This window comes from Barbus barbus (assembly GCF_936440315.1).
Source record: "Barbus barbus genome assembly, chromosome: 47".
Classification (NCBI taxonomy): Eukaryota; Metazoa; Chordata; class Actinopteri; order Cypriniformes; family Cyprinidae; genus Barbus; species Barbus barbus.
Genome location: NC_136725.1, coordinates 2,268,160 through 2,289,232, shown reverse-complemented (window position 1 = coordinate 2,289,232; position 21,073 = coordinate 2,268,160). Strand labels below are relative to the sequence as shown.

General features: G+C 38.4%; 2 protein-coding genes across 2 annotated transcripts in view; both read right to left on the bottom strand.

Moving 5' to 3' along the window:
- Positions 1–5,159, bottom strand: part of LOC306865472 (chromodomain-helicase-DNA-binding protein 1-like) — a 31,500-nt gene extending 26,341 nt beyond the window's left edge. Inside the window, exons 1-7 of the mRNA XM_079410078.1 lie at positions 4,896–5,159; positions 3,335–3,460; positions 2,174–2,366; positions 1,263–1,370; positions 1,096–1,148; positions 861–989; positions 94–359 (exon numbers count right to left, since the gene is read on the bottom strand). Of these exons, the coding sequence (XP_079266204.1) occupies positions 94–359; positions 861–989; positions 1,096–1,148; positions 1,263–1,370; positions 2,174–2,366; positions 3,335–3,387 (802 nt within the window). The 5' untranslated portion in view covers positions 3,388–3,460; positions 4,896–5,159. The remainder of the gene's footprint in view (positions 1–93; positions 360–860; positions 990–1,095; positions 1,149–1,262; positions 1,371–2,173; positions 2,367–3,334; positions 3,461–4,895) is intronic.
- A 5,240-nt stretch (positions 5,160–10,399) lies between these two features.
- On the bottom strand, positions 10,400–18,684 carry macir (macrophage immunometabolism regulator). Its single transcript, XM_079409974.1, has 2 exons — positions 18,601–18,684; positions 10,400–15,251 (listed from the first exon to the last, which is right to left on the bottom strand). Exons 1-2 carry the CDS (start codon positions 18,636–18,638, stop codon positions 14,612–14,614), a joined length of 678 nt encoding a protein of 225 aa, XP_079266100.1. The 5' UTR covers positions 18,639–18,684; the 3' UTR covers positions 10,400–14,611.
- Between the last annotated feature and the right edge of the window lie 2,389 nt (positions 18,685–21,073).

The following is a 21,073-nucleotide window of genomic DNA, read 5'->3' as shown; positions in this document are numbered from 1 at the left end:
AAAGCTATGTGGATTCATTCACGTCACACAGACTGAACAGCCAAACAGTTATCAAATACAAGACATATTTCATATTTTGTTCTCAGTTCTCACCTCCTTTCCGGCCTATCCTCATTTCCATAACTCTCTCTAGTGTCTCAAACTCGTCCTCCTCTGGTGGTGGGACGTCCTCTCCACACACCTCCACCAGGTCATCTGAGTCCGTCTTCAGTTCCTCATCTTCTTTGTAGCTCACATTGACCGTGGCCTGCCGCCGAGGTCCCGCTAGAGCTTTTTTATAATCGTCCTCTTCATCTGAGGAGGAGCTGGAGGGCTTCTTCTTGGGAGCTTTGTTATTTTTCCCATTCCTGGCATTGGCCCTGAGAGATGAGATGAGCAAAGATTTATTCAGCAACAGAAAACTAAATCAAATGGCACCATCATTACGGTGCAGGCACATGAGGGAAAAAAACATGAAACTGCATAATGGGTATTTTTGTATGCTAAAAATAAAGAATGACTTTATAAAAATATCACTAATAACAGTTGGTTTGAGACTAACCAATTGCACTATATTTACTTCCAAAAAAAGCCACCAGCAGGCAGCCAATCAAAATTCAGCAGTAGTATTAAAAATCTGAATGGCCAGTCATTATGAATTTTTTTATACATGTGCAGGGTGTTTAAGTGGGGTTATGTGCCAGATTTAGTGAAAATCAGCTAAATGCAACTTTAATTACAAAAGCATTAACAGAAAAGGTGAATTTTGATGTAACGTTGACTTGAAAGAAAAAAAAGAACACTAAACAATGGAGGACTTTTGTGAAAAATATCCTGTATAAAATGGCATCGGTAAATCAAGATTAATGTGAAAAGCGTACTTGTTTGAAGGTTTTCTGCTTTTGACTTTGTGACTGGGCTCATAGTCTGACACCGATTCGTCACTGTTCTCTTCCGCTGAAGAGTCGGACGAGCCACTTCCTGAACCAGAGCCCGAGTCTGAACCAGACCTACACAGAACGCCAGGGTAAATGTTAACCAAATGCAAAGCGAGAGTGTAATCTCATATGATGTACCAATGCAGATGGTTTCCACACCAAACAGATAGTCACTCACCCTTTACTCCTGCTCTTTGAGTCATCATCTGACTCATCACTACTGGAAGAGTCCTGCAGGTAAGAACACAACACACTTATAAACACAGGAATTTGGACAATCTTGCAAATCTGTGATCGTTTTTATGGAGTTTATTTTCACAGCGCTTCAGTAAGAGCATGCAGTACCTCGTCTGAGCCAGTGTTTGAGGAGCTCTGCTGCTGGAGCTGCTGCTGTTGTTTTCTGAGCATGGCTGACCTTTGCACTGTCAGGATACTGGGATTGGACTTCCAAAACTACAACAACAGGGACATTTTCAAACACTTACAAACAAAAGTTCTGCTCCAAAACCCTGTGAAGTGATTCCCATTAATTAGCTAGAATCTGGCGCCCGCCACGGTCTAATCTGTCCCGACACGGTTTCATAACGAGCCAAAAACATTTGTACACCTCTCATAACATTGTGTTTTATGCCATTGCTTTGGCAAAGCAAACATTTTCAAACAAACTAAAATCAAAAGCACGATATGGTTTAGTGTCCTTATCAAACCGTAAAAGGTGGTGATTTATTTAAACAGATACAAAAAGCGAAGTGCAAAATATTTGCTTGCAAGGTAACTGCGTCCTATGTATTATGTAAATGTAATGTTTAATTTAATGCAAGTTGCCATATCAGGTGCTTTGACAGAAATGTAGCTATAACTTATCTAAAAATGACTATTTCCATTGTGCATGATGGCTCATCCTAACAGCAAGTGAACTTCTGTTAAACTTCACTGAATGAGTGCCAGTATGAGCACCGACAGAACGGAATAGAAATGCTCAAACTTGTTACTGAATTTACAGGACTACAGGATAACACTTAATTGTTCCACACTCTCTTATTTTAAAAAGGTAACGAAATGTCATTAACATGCGTTCCTGTAGAACATTCTCTCTCTTACCAGTTAACATTTCATTTGTGCTTTTGATTTCCTTTATCCTCATCTATAATTGAATCTTTCACTGTTTGATATGTGAAATGAGGTCAATTAAGATCATAAAAGTAGCACTACCCCTTGCATCTGACAACTTTACACAAAAGCTTTATGAAGCTTACCGCTGCTCCACCGATTTTGTTGTCTTGATCATTCTTTTCCTTGGATTTCTCAGAGTCTGAGTCTGAATGGCTTCCAGAATCCGAGCCGCTTCCTGAGTCACTGCTCCCTGATTGGCTGCTGCTAGAACTGCTACTGCTTGAACTGGAGCCCGAGCCAGAACCCGATCCTGAACCAGACTCATCATCTGAATTACTGAGACACAAAAACACATACATGGGTCAAGTGGACGAGTCAATTTCTCATCATTTGCACATTTAAACGCTGATCATTTAGAGCAGGAAACTACTTGATAGCATTTTTTTGTGATTAGGCAATACAATTATCAAAAAAAGTGCATGTGGTATTTTTAATGGCAATGCATCTAGCAAAATAACGCAGGTTAGGCTCTATTGCAGATTACTGATGAATTAGGACTAGGGATGTTTGTGAGACTAGTCAACTAATTGGTTAAATATTGTTTTCTATAACACTTTTCAATTATTAATATTATATTTATGCAAAGTCTACGCACAACTACTATCATGTTAGTCATTTAAAAATAATTAAATATTAACAAACGTAATAAAACAACAGTTATCTAAATCATTTCACATCTTGCATGTTCCTTCTCACTTTCACACGCTGTGCATGTAAGACGACGAGCAAAGTATGATGTAATTCATGCTTCGTTAATCACTTATAATTAACACTATATCCCTTTCCAGTTATAGTGCATGTTTAGCACTACAATGGCCTGGATCAGGCAAAACATCGACTGCAGAATTAAAAAAACCTGAAATCAGAGATGACTGACAAACAAGTCTGGAGAAACAGACTCAGAAAGAATGCAGGAACATGTAAGTTACAATGTGTTACTGAAAACTAAAGTAACCATTAGTCAGGCATTACACAAATCAACTCCTCTCATGCCGAAAGCACATGTAAAGGTTTATTTTATAGATAGCATGTGTGAACAAACAGCTTGAGCAAGTACAAGGTTAGAATTCAATGCTCTGTTGTCAAACAACCAGTCAACACCAGATGCTGGCAGTACATCAAAAGTAAATGGATCTGATTATAATCTATGCAAATGTCTTCACTGATTTTCATTTCAATTTTCATTTTCAGACAAATTACTACTTTACCATTTGTTTACATCAAAACCAATGTGTTCTGATTACCTGGACTCTCCGCTGCTGTTGCTGACACTTTCATCCTCACTGCGTCCAGCCATCGCAATCAAATATTAAAGATTAGTCCCTGATGAGATCCTTGCAGTCTGTGTGCGCCACTTCAGAGCAGATCACCTAAAACAAAGTTAAGTTGTGATTAGAACAGAAACTCAGATAAATTGAATGTTTTGATCAAGGGGACTTATCTTATGTTTGCCAGTAAACATTGCTGATTTCTTTCTAAGAGACTACACTATAAAGGAGTCTGAGGAACTGAAATGAACAAAACATTCCTGCTGAAATAATTGAACAGCTGGTTTTCAGAAAGGTTACACTAAAAGTATTATATAGAAAGGACTGCATTTTGTTTGCCATTGTAAACAGTAGCAGGAATGCACGTGTGTTCAGTGAAGCAAACTGTGACATATCATTTGTTTGGGTACATACTGTATATTATTAGTTATTCTTCAATATTGAGGTTCTAATGTTGCTGGAGTAAACTATATCAGCAAATGCTTCTTAGAGAGGATTACTTCTCTACTTCCCCTCTCCAAAACACTAAGGTTACACAAATACAAGAAAACGGCTAAATTTACTTCAGCGGCAAACCACACGTTTTGTGTCCACGTAAAATCTACAGATGAATCGTACAGAACTCTTATGTAAAACAAAATATTTAGCACTGTTTAATGAATGAAAGTGATAAGTGTGATGTTGACCGCAGAGGCCTCTGGGGTTCAGGCCTAAAAAGCCGCGGATTTTCCTGGGCTGTGCGGCGCCCTGAAGCAGCGCTATGCTCGGGCACGAGCGCGGAATACCATCGGGACACCATTATATCAAGGGATGTTTACAAATACCCGTTGTCATGAAGTGTATCCGGACTAAAAATTACGTTTCACATCATAAAACCACATTTTGAAACTATGTTTTGATCGTTCGCTCCACTAGCAGAGCTGGATTGGCGCTACATTTCAAATCTTTCATCAGTCTCTTTCTGTTGTAGCAGGACAGGCTAACTTAGCTTAGCATGCTACCGCTATAAGAGAAGCGCGTGTTAGCTGTTTGGCTACCGGTCGCTAACACGGTCACGCTACTGGAGTACACTAAAATATAATCTAGATCAGATTAATGATATAGCACCATCTAAACCATATTTCGAGAGAATCTTCCCAGTTTAACTTGTTATTTTTTTGTTAAATCGGTTATCTCGCATGCTAAGCTAAACGAGCAGCCTCACTCAATTTGAGTTAGATTTTTATGGGACATTTTGCTCTGAATTTAGCTGGCTCGTCTTAAGCACCTAAAACAAACAGTTTTAGCAATAATCTCGTGTGTTTGGTCTTATTATCGGAGGTTTCGGCTGTTTTCGGAGTAATAATGTCTGATCATCACGCTGTTGTTGACTTGCTCAGTTTGTTTTCATTCGCTCTTAAAACGGCCAAATATAGCATCGCGACCCGCATACAGACATCTAGCAGTGAAAGCCGAGCCAGGACCGGGTTCTCAGGCAGGTCCAGCTCGTTGTTCACACGACTGCGGTCCTGTTGAAGGTGTTTTTCTCTGTTATTACCTGTCGGTCTGCCCTGCGCTGCTTTGGGCTCTTTCAGCCGATCGCCGCTGTCGCTCGGGAGCTCCACAAAAACACTCTCGGACTTTATTCTGAGTTTTCCCCTCCACGGTCAAGAGTGCCTCGGGGTTAGACGCTAGGCAGTGTTTCGTATTCCTCGAGCCGGGAAACAGATGGGTTAGCGGGCATATTTCAGCTGTAAATCCTACACCAGCCGGTCTCCGCCATGACGCGCTCGCGCACACAGAGAGAGCGAAACCCTGGGCTGTGACGTCACCGCGCGAGCGATGTTTTGATCCGGAGTGAGGGACCCCGCCGCAGCGAACAGTTTTGCCTAGAATTAGTTTTTCTAAACAAATGCGTTATTTAAAGTAAAAAAAGCCTTCAAGCAATAAGCCCAACTGATGATAACAAGAGAGTAAGATTTGTTCTGCACTTAATTTCTCCAGATGTTTACTGTATAAGCATTCTTCGGCTATTTGTTGATTTGTTTGTTTATTTTGTAATTGTAGTGGTAATATATTTGATTACTCTAAATGTGTGTTATGTTTAATTTAAAGTAAAACAATATCTAATAAAACAATAATTTTGACACAACAGATTTTCTGTATTTGCTTGTCTAAGATACATATAACACTGACTGAGACCACCTTACACTGCTGGGAATATTCAGCAATGTTTATATAATGAGAAATGATAAACAGTTGTCATTTACTCAAAAACACTGTCATCTGTGGGCTAAAAAAGTAAAAAGTATGAATTATTACAGTTTAAATCTACATAATTCTTAACACAAACATTTACAGTTATTGTGAAAATATTTTTTTGTATTTAAATATAGTTTTTTTTTCCAGTTTATTTAGTTCTTTCATCATTTATGAGAAAAAAATATGTTTGTGTTGTTTACTTGTAATTGTCGTCTTTGTGTCTCGTCTGAATATAATTATTATTGGCCATGATTTTTGTCCCTTTGTGATGAACTGTGATTTATCATGTTCTGTTCTACATTATTTTGGGTTATCAATACATTTTAAGGTATAACGAGTTCAAGTAGATTGTGTCATTTGATGAAATATGCATTTATAAGTTGTAGAATATATTGTGAAATATACAGTACATTAGACAGGATGAAAAGGTTTTAATCATTTACTTTCATAGTAAGATTTCATATTGGAGCAGAACGAGCAAGCATCACCTTGTCCGTCTTCAGTTAATCGACTTTAAATCAAGAGAAACTTTATTCATAATATAATCTTTGAGCATTGAGATCGAAAGTGTCCAGGTTATATATTATTATACTGTTTAAGGTTCAAATAATTCCACATACACGGCCAAGTTTTGAAATGTAAAGATCAATCTATTGATCTTACTAATAAAACAATCAAATTGTATGATTAAAAAACAGGAAAGTGCTGAACAATTTTTAGTTTTGTGTGTTTGTGTCAGTTTATCAAATTTAAATTTTCACTAAAATAGCTTATTATAGTCTTGCTGATACTGAGTTTAAAAGTGAGAGTAGAGCCGTAAGCATGCTGTCATGCTTAAAATTTATTTGCATCTTGAATAACAAAAAAAAACATGGAGACACAGACAGAAGTGACTATAGGGTCACATTATGTGCAAAGCCTATTGTCACGTGATTTGACCTACATTGTTCCTTTAAGAAAGCCTTTACAAAGTCAGAAGTGTTGCACATCATGCAAAATGATGAGTGAAAATCAATTATACGCCTAAGTTTTATTTCTCACATTATACACATTATTTTTGTTGATGCATTGCTTACAAAAGGATTAACAGTGAAAGATAAATCATAAATAAGTGGACATACATTTAATTTCTCTTTAAGAAACTTAGTTAAAATAAATGTGTATGTCTTTGTAATAGTAGAAACACTCCGAATACAATTTTAGAGGAGTAATTAATAATCTGTATTTAAGTGCTGCTTTTTGAGTAACTTCCCCAACACAGCTGATCTCAGATCAGTGACGGCTGTGAGTCACATTAACCATGAGATTACTGGACATATGTATGTAAGTATGTAGATGATTTAGTTACAATTATAAAATGCAGAACATGCATTAATGGATGGAATATGTATGTAGTACTATTTACATTGGTATTTAGAAGACATGCTCTTTTTATTGTTTGTGAACATCTTTGTATTCATTTTAGTTTAACATGCATTTATATGGCATATTTCATTCACAACGGTAATTCAAAGTGCTTTACAAAAAAAATCCTCAAAGCAGAGAAGCATAAAAGATCAAATGAAAAATAAACATTAAAAAAACATGAACAAAAACTAATCAGAAGAAAATAGAAGAATGCTTAAATAAGACGAAGCAGTGCTCATTCAGTGAATACTGTAAATAGCTCAGTTCAGGAATCTTGTGTGATATTGGACCGGCAGTAGTCATGTCAAAACAATAACTTTTAACTCATCATTTTAAAGTATATTGCAAGGAAAACAATTTTTTTGCAGAAGCCAAGTTTCTCTAACTCATCTAACACTTGCAGTATTGATAAAGATGGTAAGGTAAAGAAGTATACCGGTGCATCTAAAAAAATTAGAATATCTTTTTTTTTTTGTAACTTATTTCAAAAAGTGAACCTTTCATATATTCTAGATTCATTACATGTAAAGTAAAACATTTCAAAAGTTTTAACTTTGATGATTAGAGTTTACAGCTCATGAAAGTCAAAAATCAGTATCTCAAAATATTAGAATATTTCATAAGATCAATCAAAAAAAGGATTTGCAAAACAGAAAAGTTCAAGTCCTTTAAAGTATGCTCATTTCTGCACTCAATACTTGGTCAGGGCTCCTTTAGCACAAACTCCAGCATCAGTGAGGAATGGCATGAGATCAGCCGGTGGCTCTGCTGAGGCACTATTGAGCCTTAAACTCGTCTGTATTGTTAGATTGACTGTTTCTCATCTTTCTCTTGAAAATATCCCATAGAGTCCATATGGGGTTCAGGTCAGGCGTGTTGGCTGGCCAATCAAGCACAGTAATATCATGGTCAGCAAAGCACTTGGAAGTGGTTTTGGCACTGTGGACAGGTGCTAAAGTCCAGCTGGAAAAGGAAATCAGCATCTCCATAGAGCTTGTCAGCAGATGGAAGCATAAAATGCTCTAAAATCTGCGGCTCTGTGTATTAAATGCCACTCTATTTGAAAGCAGGTGATGGAGATTTACCGCTAATCAAGGAACCGGCTTTACTGACAAGCATGCGATATATCGCCCAGCCCTAACCTCTACAGCCCTGAACGTCAGCAGAGATCAGGACAACTAGATGAGCCCCAGAGACTGATCCACAGTGATCTTTGTCTCCTAGACGGCCATCAGGACAAGACCACAGGAACCAGATGAGTCCTCTGCACAATCTGACTCTGCTGCAGCCTAGATTTAAACTGCTGATTATGTCGGGCCAGAGGAGGATGACACTATTTCGACACACTATTTCCCCGTTTAAATACTGTAAAGCTGATATAAAGCCACCCAGCTAGTGAAGTACAGTAAAGTAAAGTGAAGTAAAGCTGCTTTGACACAATTTGCATTATTAAAAACGCTATACAAATAATAGTGACTTGACTTGGAGGCTGTCAATAATTGTCTCCTAGACCATTGCCAAGTCAGCAGTCTACCCCATTATTATGGTTTCAAAGAACAAGAGACCCTGAATTTATGGTCATTAGGTCAACCGGAACCGGGAACACTTCCCATAACACCTGATGTACTTGTTACAGATTTTTAAAACATTCAGCTGGGAGAACATCTAGCAACTAATTAAGTTAATTGACATCAGGTCTGTAGCATAAAAGGGATGTCTTAAAGAGGCAGAGTCTCTCAGAAGTAAAGAGAAAGTGAAAAAGTGAAAGAGTGAAAGTGAAAGTGAAAGTGAAAGAGTGCGTGAAAAGATTGTGGAAGACTTCAAAAACAATGTTCCTCAACATCAAATTGCAAAAGCTTTGCAAATCTCATCATCTACAGTTTCAGTTTCAACATCATCAAACGTTTCAGAGAAACTGGAGATATCTCTGTGCGTAAGGGACAAGGCCAAAGACCTTTGTTGGATGCTCGTGGTCTTCGGGCCCTCAGACGACACCGCATCACTCATCAGCATGATTCTGTCATTGACATTACTAAATGGGCCCAGGAATACTTCCAGAAACCACTGTTGGTAAACACAATCCGCCGTGCCATCTACAGATGCCAACTAAAGCTCTATCATGCAAAAAGTAAGACATATGTGAACATGGTCCAGAAGTGCTGTCGTGTCCTGTGGGCCAAGGCTCATTTAAAATGGACTGTTTGAAAGAGGAAAAGTGTTCTGTGGTCAGACGAGTCCAAATTTGACATTCTTGTTGGAAATCACAGGCGCCGTGTCCTCTGGGCTAAAGAGGAGGGAGACCTTCCAGTGTGTTATCAGCGTTCAGTTCAAAGTCCATGGTAAACATACCCCCATCCCAACTATTTTGAGACCTGTAGCAGGCATCAGATTTTAAATGAGCTCATTTTTGCATAAAATTGTAAAATTTTAAACATTTGTTATGTTCTCTATGTTCTACCGTGAATAAAATATTGGCTCATGTGATTTGAAATTCTTTTAGTTTTCATTTTATTCAAATTTAAAAAATGTCCCAACATTTCTGGAACTCAGGTTATATTTAAAAAGTAAAAATTCTGAAAGCTTTGAAGCAGATCCCATAATAATTTAATATAGCTTTACAGTATAACAATACATGTTTAATTATCTTATAGTAGCTCTCTAATCTTTGTCACCCAAGTTACTGAATTATATTAATCATCTGCATCTAACCATGATATGTCAGCAAATAGAAAATTATCATTATTCATTATCATGTCAGTTATTGTCCTTTAGCCCAGCAGCAGAGCGCATACTTTCAGATATTCTTCCTTTATTGAAAAACTGTTGATTTAATTGAACAAAAGATAAAATCATCAACAAGACCTTTGTCAATGCTTTACATTAGCCTAAATACAGCTTGCATTTAGTGGTAGGCAACCGTGCTCCAGAGAGCATGTTTTTCAATCAAAAATAATTATTGAGCAGGAAAAGATATGTTTACATTTTTATTGTATGTGTTTTAGCATTTTATTTTAGATTAGAGTTATATATATATTACAATACATTATTAAGTTTACATACTTCTGTCATCCTACAAATCCTTAGAAAGTTTGCTGAGGCCCTCTCCTGGCCTTTATGAAATCACACTTAGCTGAGTGTCTTTAATAAATGCATCTTGGAGGGCATTTACACATGGTTTTAATATGATCAGATAACTATGACGAGTGTAAATAAGCCCATATTTCAGATCCTCAGTGCTTTAACAACACTGTTTCTCTGATGAAAATCAACTCTTATATTTATACATTTGACCGAAGCTTTTATCTGAAGGGACTTAGATTGCATTTAAGATCTATGCAACATTCATTCATCCACCACTCATTTCCTGGCAACGCAATGCAAGAAATACACAATGCAAAGAAGAGTGTTTTATTAATATCAAATGAAACTCAAACTCTGACAAAAACAAAAGTTAAACTTCAACACTGTAGAGGGTAAAAGAACATTTTAAGCATTAAAAATGTTGAGAACAGAAGATAACGGAACAATATTACATGTGCATTCAAGTATTCTAGACATGCCTTCTGAATAACTCATGTACGTCTTACTGAAGGCACTGCAGCCAGTACTGGTTTCTAATGCATTTTTATTCATTAAGAGATTAAAATTAGGTTGTATCCTTCTAGGCAGGAGCAGTTTTTAAATTATGACTATTATTATGATAAATAGAGAATACAACAGTTTACCTTTTTCAGTGCATGACAGGTCTTCAAGCTTTTAAGTTTTACCCTTATTGACTCTGAAATATCAAAGAAGTGTATGAGTATATTTCTTGGTGAGAATTTTGCTATATCACGACAAAAGAATAAAAAATAAAAAAAATCCCTAAAAATCAGTTAATAGCACAGATAGCCCAAAACACGAGAAGTAGCAACTCCTTACAGCTTTTTTCCCAAAAGACTTCAAACCAGGACCACCAGCAAACCAGCTCACTATAGCAGCTCATTTTTGGTAGTTTCGGCTCGACTGGGTCAGACACAAAGTGACTTCAGATGGAACGACTGCTGCCCAAAACATGTAAATACAAGACTGGGAATCAGGATCAGTGGTGTTTTTAGTAAGCTGATTCCTTGATGCTGGAGAACTGATCATTTACCTTGTATGTAGCAGGCCTATTATTTTTGAACATAGTAAACAGGCTTGATCTCCTTCACTTTAGTTTAAGCACTGTATTCATTGCTGTGAAGATAAATAATACATTACACTGTTCCAGTAACGTCACTAATTCAGTTTTTTAACAGTGGTCCAATGGATTTCTAGCACATAAACGCAAACACTATGTAGTTAAGAAATCAAACGACAATAAAAACGATTAATCAGGCTTAAATTAAAAATCCAATATGTAAATAAAAAACTTTGGAAATACTGTAATAAAACATCAACACATCACAGTTAGTAAATATATTAATTGAATGAAGCTAAGGTGCAGTTCAACAATATTAGATTAGAAACAAATCAAAACTCTAGAATGCAGTCGGTTATAGTAAGGGTGAAATCTAGCAATTCAGTTCAAAGCGTTATTCAAAATTACAGAAGAAAAAAAGATGCACGAGGGGTTGGAAAAGCATGAAATAATTTGATGAGAAACATCTGCAATACTAACAAAGATCCTAAAGAATCACGACGCCGACAGTAAAATTCAAAGCTTTAGAACAAATATCTTCCGTGATGATAAAGATATAAAAACAATTCAGAAAGCAAATGCACCCATATTAAACGCTGTGGTCAAAATAAAATCCCATAAACTGTTACTAGTGCTTATCGTGTAGAACCATGAAAGATTGTCTGCGGTTCAAAAATGATTAATCAAGTTCCCCTGGACTTTGGTTTTTATAGCAGTGTTATCAACCATGTGCATTGTGAAGGGGAATGGAAAAAGTAAAGGTCACGACCTTCATTAACAAAGATTTCTTCCAGAAAACAACACTGCATTCAGTGTAATTTAAACCGATGCGGCGAGTCTCCTGTAAAACATTGATTAGAGAAATGAAAAGGCCATTAATGGTTTCTCTATGCTAATGTTAGTTTGGGATCTCAGAGATAAGCCTCTCTCGCACAAAGCCTATCAGAGTCTGTTTTAAACATCATCCGGATTGCGTAACAGTCGAGATCCTCACCTGACACAAGTTACTAAAGTTAGCAGAATAACACAAGCGTATGATCGGATGCTAAGGGAGAACAGAAGACTAGATGTAGCACAGCCAGTTTCACACATTTCCAAGGGTTTAAGTGTTTTGCGCGCACACACACACACACACACACACACACACACACACACACACACACACACACACACACACACACACACACACACACACAGATAACAGAAGGAATCCAGCACTTAAGCCACACCGTTTATTGCTAATCCTGAAAAACCTCACTATGAATGAATCCCCCGTCACATTCACTTTTATAATGATTTGTAGTGTGGATAAAGGAATAGTAATCACGTCATGATTTACTCACCCTCAGGGTTTTACAAACTGAAAAAGAAGAATTTTGAATGTATCTTAATGCAGTTCTTTTTCATCCAAAGTCAGTTCATAGTGACTGATAATAGGAGATGATTTCAGGAGAACATCTATTTGCAATTATTCTAATAATTAAAATGCCGTTTTTAAAAAAAGCCCCAGGTGCGCCATGTTTGTAGAGCTGCACAATTTACATAAAGTTGCCTTAGTGATTATATATCAGTATGACTATATAATAATGCATTATATTATTATTATAAAGTCATTGAAATAGTTACACGACTTGTTACATTTTAAACAGGGTAACATTTCCAAAGTAACCTTCCCAACACTGTATATAAACAGTCTATACTACAAATCTATACTATACTATAACTCTGCTTGCTATATTCCAAGTTCTCTTGACAGTTTTGTGTGACAGACTGAAATTACAGTCTTTATTCATTACTAGACCATCAGCAGATATCAATAACAAATTTGAGCCTGTTCCTTACACAAAGCTATGGCTTTAGCAGGCTTTGGATTAGATTTATGCCAAAGCGAACCCTTTTCTGGCATTAAAAACCTCTGTCAGGATTAACTACAGACACCCAGAAAAGGCATGGACCAAGTTATTTCTGTGGCTGACCTTACTGCATATGCATTTGTAGGAGTTTCCCTTTCAGACGCAATATTTATGAGGAAAGTATTTAAATAAACCGATTGCAGTAATCAATTCACTGGTATTTGTGCCATTATTTAACAAACAAGAAAGCATGTCTTGAGCCATCTTGCCCTTGGCATGACTGCAATACTTGCTCATTTGAGCTGCTCTTGGTAGATTGCATTGCTCATTATGGAAATGAGCTGTGTCTGTGTTCTTTAATGTGCACTTGTCAGAACCTTCCACTCCCATCAGCGCTTTTATGGGACGCCAGCGCTCTCACGCTAATTTGCCCTGTTTAGTAAATCTTGAATATGGCACACAAGCCATATGTGGTCACCATTTCCTGTCACTGTATGAAAAGAGCTGCGCAAAGTTTCTCCAAAACTTCTCAAAAAGTCAGGAACAACATGAGGGTGAGTACAGAATGACAGAACTTGTCTTTTTGAACGAACTACTCCTTTAGTTTACCCTAACTGGACTTCATGGTGCTTTATCACACCTCGAGATTAGTGGTCTATGGATGCTTTAAGCCCAAAGTATACATCGCTTTTGAATGCACACATGTACAGTCTAAGGCGCACCTTTTTCAAAGTTTACTTCATTTGATAGTGTGTCCTTTGTCCAGTGCCTGCACTATTTTTCTCCAGAAATTATGAGCGCTAAAAATATCTTTGAACTTTTTTCATCTAAAGATCCCTCTGTTGTTGTTGCAGTCTCCGCTATTTTGTTCTGTGTCTAGTTTAGTTTTCAACTGTGAAACAACAGCCCGGGCCAGAGCTGCCACCTTGTGGAACAACTGATTACTGCCAAACGTAGTCAATGCGCACGTGTGACTTGCGCGTACAAAGAAAAATCTATTCTGGAGACAAAAATTGAGTCAAACAAATAAAAACCGAAGTATACTTTGGGCTTTAGTTTAGGGTGACCATACGTGCCATTTTTCCTGGACACGTCCAGGCTAGAATTTCTATATTGCCTAAAATATAAAGGTTTTGGCTTTGTTAGCGTGTGCAGACCAATCGGTGTATAACATGAAAGTACCATGAAAGCTATAGAGCGCAGAGCAGATGCCTCCTTATGCTTTGAAACACTTTCAAGGTACTTTGATGTCAAACACTGATCGGTCTGAGCCGCGCCACTTTCAGTCGAACACACCTAATATGTACATCGCTTTGACCGTACATCCTACCTTCTCACACACCACGATTGGTCCATTATGCACAATGCCTGCATGGTATTGGTCAAACTACTTTTCGATCATTACCTGGCTTTAGCAAGAATGAAAACAGAAAAACAAAGCCAAAACGAATCCTGGCCAGGACGTGTCTGGGAAAAATGGCACGTATGGTCACCCTACTTTAGTAGTGAACTGCCTATAATCAGAGTGGTAAAAATCAAGGCCCTACATCACAGCCAGACAACTGTGGGCAGGTGGATGTTTCTGAGAACTCATGTCTTGTTGCGGGTGAACACGCGCTCGCCCCTCAGATTGAGATGCTGTAGCTGGTACTGCAGCACTTCAGTGTCCGCCGGCTCCCTGAGGCTCATCTTGTCCAGGTTGAGGTAGTCCAGGGACTTGGAGTACACCCGTTTGCCCTTCAACAGGCAGAGGGGCAGGGGCCCGTGTAAGGCCTTGCTGGGCTCCCCGCTCACCATCGACTTCAAGCAGCCTTCGCCCGAGCTGGGCATGCGCCGCCTCCGGCGTCCGTTGATGGCTGGGATGTCATACGGTTGGTAGTAACGGCTTTTGGCTTTGTAAATCCGCGAGGCTCGGTGCAGGCTTAAATCCACAGGCTTTTTGATGGGGCTAGGCAAGGCCTCTGTGTTGCTGTTGTCAGGGCTAGACCACTTCTGGGCTAATTTGAGAAGCTCCTCACCGGTGGTGAAGCCCACGAGATAGTTGGAGTTCATGTGGAGGATCTGGTATCCTGAGACAGTACTTTTAATGGGGGAGCAGGGAGTGCTGGAGCACCGGGGTTTATCGGCTTCTGGCTTCAGGGTGGCTTTGACCTCAGCAGCAGGCAGAACGGATATGGGCGCCCTGGACGCTCCACTGGCATCCATTTCCATCTTTAATGACATGACCTGGCTGAAACACACAGGGAGTTATGTAGGGAATAAGAACACAAAATTGTATAGCCTATATTTCATCATCATTTACTTTCTTAATGCACATTCCATTGATCCATTGTATGGATCAAAATTATCGATTTTTCTTTAATGCCAAAAATCATTAGTATATTAAGTAAAGATCATGTTCCATGAAGATATTTTGTAAATTTATTACCGTAAATATATCAAAACTTCATTTTTGATTAGTACAATGCATTGCTAAGAACTTCATTTGAACAACTTTAAAGGTGATTTTCTCAATATTTAGATTTTTTTGCTCCCTCAGATTCCAGATTTTCAAATAGTTGTATCTCAGCCAAATATTATCCTATCATAACAAACCATACATCAATGAAAAGATTATTGATTCTGTTTTCAGGTGACACATCTCAATTTAAAAAAATGACCCTTACGACTGGTTTTGTGGTCCAGAGTCACATTTAATCATTTCTGAGGTAATTTTCTCAATTAGAAGCAGTTGCGTCTGTCCTCCGATAGAACGTGCACAGATATATAATCTATAAACTCAGAGAACGGTTTAGTAGGCTCAGCTCAACTTCAAGGAGAATGGATCTTAAAATCAAAACACTGAAAGATAATTCCAAATGCTGACTCATTTTGACAGATAAAATAACAAGAAAACCATTCAGGAGTTATGAAATTAAACCCAAATCTGGCATTTGCATTACACTCTGACTCCAAAAGCTGTGAAAGCCTCGAAAGGTGTCTGGTAAGCGACGATGGAGCATTTCTACTGGCGATGATGATGTGCCGGTGACGTGGGAAAGATGTCTAACAAGATTCTGGCAAACATTAAGATCCGACAAATCTAAGAGAACTTTCCGTCTCCGCAGACACCGATGCAGGAGGCTGCAGATTAATCGGTTTATTCCACACATTATCAAGTTATTTTATTTTATCCAATTGTTTAATTTTCCCTAATTATATTAGTAAGTATTATGCAAATATAATATAAATGTAACTGTATCAATTGTTATGTTTGTGTGCTTTATTATCTTTAAATTAAATAGTGTGATATCATATGGAAGAACAATGGCACACTTAATGAGCAAATTACTTGCTCAATTTACTCTATATACTCTTAATACACATCACTTTATTCTAAATACAGAATTATGCTATGTAAGGCATGTAGATACAACTTGTTTTGCCTTGTGGTGCTGATTAAATGATAATAATAACAATACTAAACTATAGATGATTTTATTGTATTCTTTGAGTATTGGTATTTTAAAGCAGCATTTTAACACTACCTGAGTAATACTTTTATTAATATTCTTCTTTTTTTTTTTTGTCAACTCCATTGATCCATATATTGTTCCTGATATACTCCACTAATCTACATGAGTGTTTGATACAGGAAAACATTCAGATTTAAGTGTGCTTAAAAGTGTAATGCCCTATTTTCACAAACTAACAAATAAATAAACAAATTTAAGATCATTATTTTACACACTTATTAATCATCAGTTTATCAACATGTGAATCACGTAATCATTTGCACATTTGAAAAGACTATGCCAGTAATGAGTAGTAGTTGAGTGCTATAATTACATGATAATTGCCAAGATCAGTGCATTAGAATAAAACTAAAAACCTTCAGTAAGACTGTTTGGAGTGCCATTTGTACAAATATTGTTGTAATTTTAGACAGACAGACGGACGGACGGATAGATAGACAGATGAATAGATAGACAGATGAACAGATAGACAGATGAATAGATGATATATGTTTAGATAGAGAGACAGACAGAGAGACAGACAGACAGACAGAGAGATGGATAGATAGACAGATGAACAGATAGACAGATGAATAGATGATATATGTTTAGATAGAGAGACAGACAGAGAGACAGACAGACAGACAGAGAGATGGATAGATAGACAGATGAACAGATAGACAGATGAATAGATGATATATGTTTAGATAGAGAGACAGACAGAGAGACGGATGGATGGAGAGATAGATGGATAGATAGAGAGACGGACGGAGAGACGGATGGATGAAGAGATAGATGGATAGATAGAGAGACGGATAGAGAGATGGATGGATAGAGAGATGGATGGATGGATGGATGGATGGATGGATGGATGGATGGATGGATGGACGGACAGAGAGACGGATGGATGGAGAGATAGATGGATAGATAGAGAGACGGACGGAGAGACGGATGGAGAGATAGATCGATAGATAGAGAGACGGACGGAGAGACGGATGGATGGATGGAGAGATAGATGGATGGATAGAGAGACGGATAGAGAGATGGATGGATGGATGGATAGATGGATGGATGGATAGATAGAGAGACGGATGGATGGAGAGAGATGGATAGAGAGACGGACGGAGAGACGGATGGATGGAGAGATAGATGGATGGATAGAGAGACGGATAGAGAGATAGATGGATGGATAGAGAGACGGATAGAGAGATAGATGGATGGATAGAGAGACGGATAGAGAGATAGATGGATGGATAGAGAGACGGATAGAGAGATGGATGGATGGATAGAGAGATGGATGGATGGATGGATGGATGGATGGATAGATAGAGAGACGGACGGAGAGACGGATGGATGGATGGATGGAGAGATAGATGGATAGATAGAGAGACGGACAGAGAGACGGACGGACGGACGGATGGATGTAAATTGTCCATGCTGGGGTTCAATTATTTCCCATGACAATCCTAAATCTTTAAGGATATCGGAGTTCAATTTAAAACGAATAGTAAGCTACACATCCATTATTCAGTCATTCAGCAAAGCTAACACAGATCTCATACAGTATATTTCTGGATATATCCAGCTACTATTCATATGGAAATGCGTTTCATGCCAGACAAGGATATGAAGGAGAAACCAGGCCAGTGCTTTACTGTAAATTAACCAAAGATCACTGTAGCATTTCAGCAGAAACCAAATGCGCGATTTAACACTTTGGACATTGTGAATGATGTAAAAGCATGAATAATTATGATAATAAACTATATTTTTGAGGGTTTAGTGAGAGATCCTGATGATGATGATGATGATGCTCGACATTAGAGACTGAAATACTGTGCTGAGAAACCAGATGCACCACACAAACGCGTTCATCAACAGCTCCGTCGTCGAACACGAGCAATAGTGACTACTGACTGAAACAGGCAAGCGTCCTCCAAACCCTGTCTTTATTCTGTCCCTGCCACCATTACACCATACACCATTACACGATCTACAGCAGCGGGGATTTAACATCACACCGACAACGCTCTGGTGGAGGCGGAGCGACCGTAATATAACGAAGAAAAGAGTGTAAAATCAAACCTGTTCAGAAAGACTGCACACCTGGGCTCGAGAACCATAGACGAGATCCTGTCCGAGTCTGCCGTCGACGCCAGTCACGTGACGCGAGCCGCGCATCCAGTCACGTGACGCGATGAGGGCCGCATGCTCTTATGTAAAGCAGTGCTTCTCTAAAAACAGGGGGCCAGGGGCCACTAGGGGACTCGGGCAAATTTTAAAGGGTGTTACAAGAAGTCTATTTAAAATAGGACGAAACAAGCTCTAAAAAAAAAAAAAAAAAACAGTTAATCAAAAGATCAAATTCTCTGAACATTTTGGCTTGTAAGAGTAAATTGAGGTAGGAGGGTGTGGAGCACGCAAGCATCGGTGTCTTGAACCTGATCAACCCATAGTGAGTGTAAAAGAGTAAAGACCAGTCGTGCCGCATTCTGAATCATTTGTAGTGGTTTGATTGCACATGCTGGAAATCCAGCATTGATAAAGTAACTGGTTGCTGAACAGGTTAAAACTAAACTGTGATTGGCTGGATGTTCAACCCAAAGCCCAAATCTTGGAAACCACAATATCCACCCTTTATGAATCCCTTTCGGTATAGATGTACCAAAATAAGTGCAAGTGACTGGATCACCTTTATTTAAGAATGGAGGGGAGGACGCCTGTGGCTACAGGGACTTTGGCCTTATGGTAATTTTCAGACATCTCTGGACTCTTTGGCTGATTTTTATAAGAGACACCATCATCCTGGAGGCTAACTTACATTCAGTAAAGCAGAGTTTCCAGACCAGGGGTGCATTTCCCAAAGGCAACTATGGTCTCAAGTTCCATCGTTATCCAATAGAGTTCAATGGAACTTATGACCATAGTTAGCCAATGATGCTTTTTGGGAAATGCACCCCAGGATGGCTGAATCATAAGTTCTTGAGAGGATGAACACACAACACTTTTATGATGGGATTTCTCTTATGAACTCCTGGAGGGCCGGTGTCCTACAGAGTTGAGCTCCAGCTTGCCTCAGCACACATGCCTGGAAGTTTCTAGTATAAAACCTTGATCACCTGCTTCAGGTGTTTAATTGAGGTTGGAGCTAGGGATGCAACAATACAGTTAGCCCACAGTTCAATACATACCTTGGTTTTTTAACCTCGGTTTTCAATTCGGTTCTGATGGCTTGGTACATGAGAGTGTTTTTTGCTACAAATTAACGACCAAAAACTCCTGTAAACTTCTGTACACTGGAAAAAGCGTGAATTATTTTATGTCTACTTAAAACTTATTTTGAGAGAGGTATTATTTTTCAGAGTTTACCCCGAAACTGTTGGCCATTATTGAGCGCTATTAAACATGTAATCATACTGGACTCCAGAGGGTGCCCTCGCGCAGAAAATTCACATATGCATCACAGAAGTAACGAACTGATGATGTTCCAGGAAATCCCTAATATGGATAAAGGCATTGCTATTGCTTTAACTGAATAAAAAGAAGATAATGTTAAACGTTTTTAATGATGAAATGTAAGGCCAATAAACACTCGCCTGCAACAATATATGGTTATCTGTGTTCTTCAAGTCATCTCCGGTATTTTCATAATGATTACATATATTTGTAAGCCATTGCTAATCAACATAGCCTTTATTATACAATATATTTTCTCCCTCATTCTGTGATAAGAAGCCACATCAGATCACAAAAGGAAGTCATTTCAAACACTCAGCTGACATTGTGGAGTAAAAACAAGTTATAATTTTCTCTTTTGTTGGACAACAGGTTTAGAAACACTTCTCATAGCAAGTCATTACAACGGAAGAAGTTTGGCGTATGCCGCTAATACACGTTATAAGCAGGGAAGCGTTTCCTCATCTCAGCACATGAACTCACGGGCACAAACGCACACACGCACAGCCAATTGTGAGAGAAATAAAACACATGGAAAAGTATTTAAACAAAGCCGAAAAACCACAATTCACAAGCACGTATTGAACCATGGATGTTGTACCGAACGGTTCAATATTACACTGAACAAAATTATAAACGCAACACTTTTGTTTTTGCCCCCATTTTTCATGAGCTGAACTCAAAGGTCTAAGACTTTTTCTACGTACACAAAAGGCCTATTTATCTCAAATATTGTTCACATATCTGTCTAAATCTGTTTTTTCTATAACATGTGAATATATCCCCTATAGCATTCTAAAACAAAACCAATCAGAGCGCCTTATCACTAGTTTTATTATTTTGATTTCTTGAGTCTGCTATTAGCTTATAGCCCGTTAGCATCGGCAGCGTGGCTGCCGCTAATCTCACTTACATTGCTAATACTCTATTCACACACATTACCATTGTTTCACTGTTATTTGCTTAAATGGCGGATTTGTGTCTACCTTTGAGTGCAGGTGAGGACACATTCGAGCTGCATTCGGTGCAGCTGGAGCTGGAGGCCGTGGAGAAGCAGGCCCAGCTGAGAGAGCGGAGAGCCGCACTGGAAACATCCCGAGCT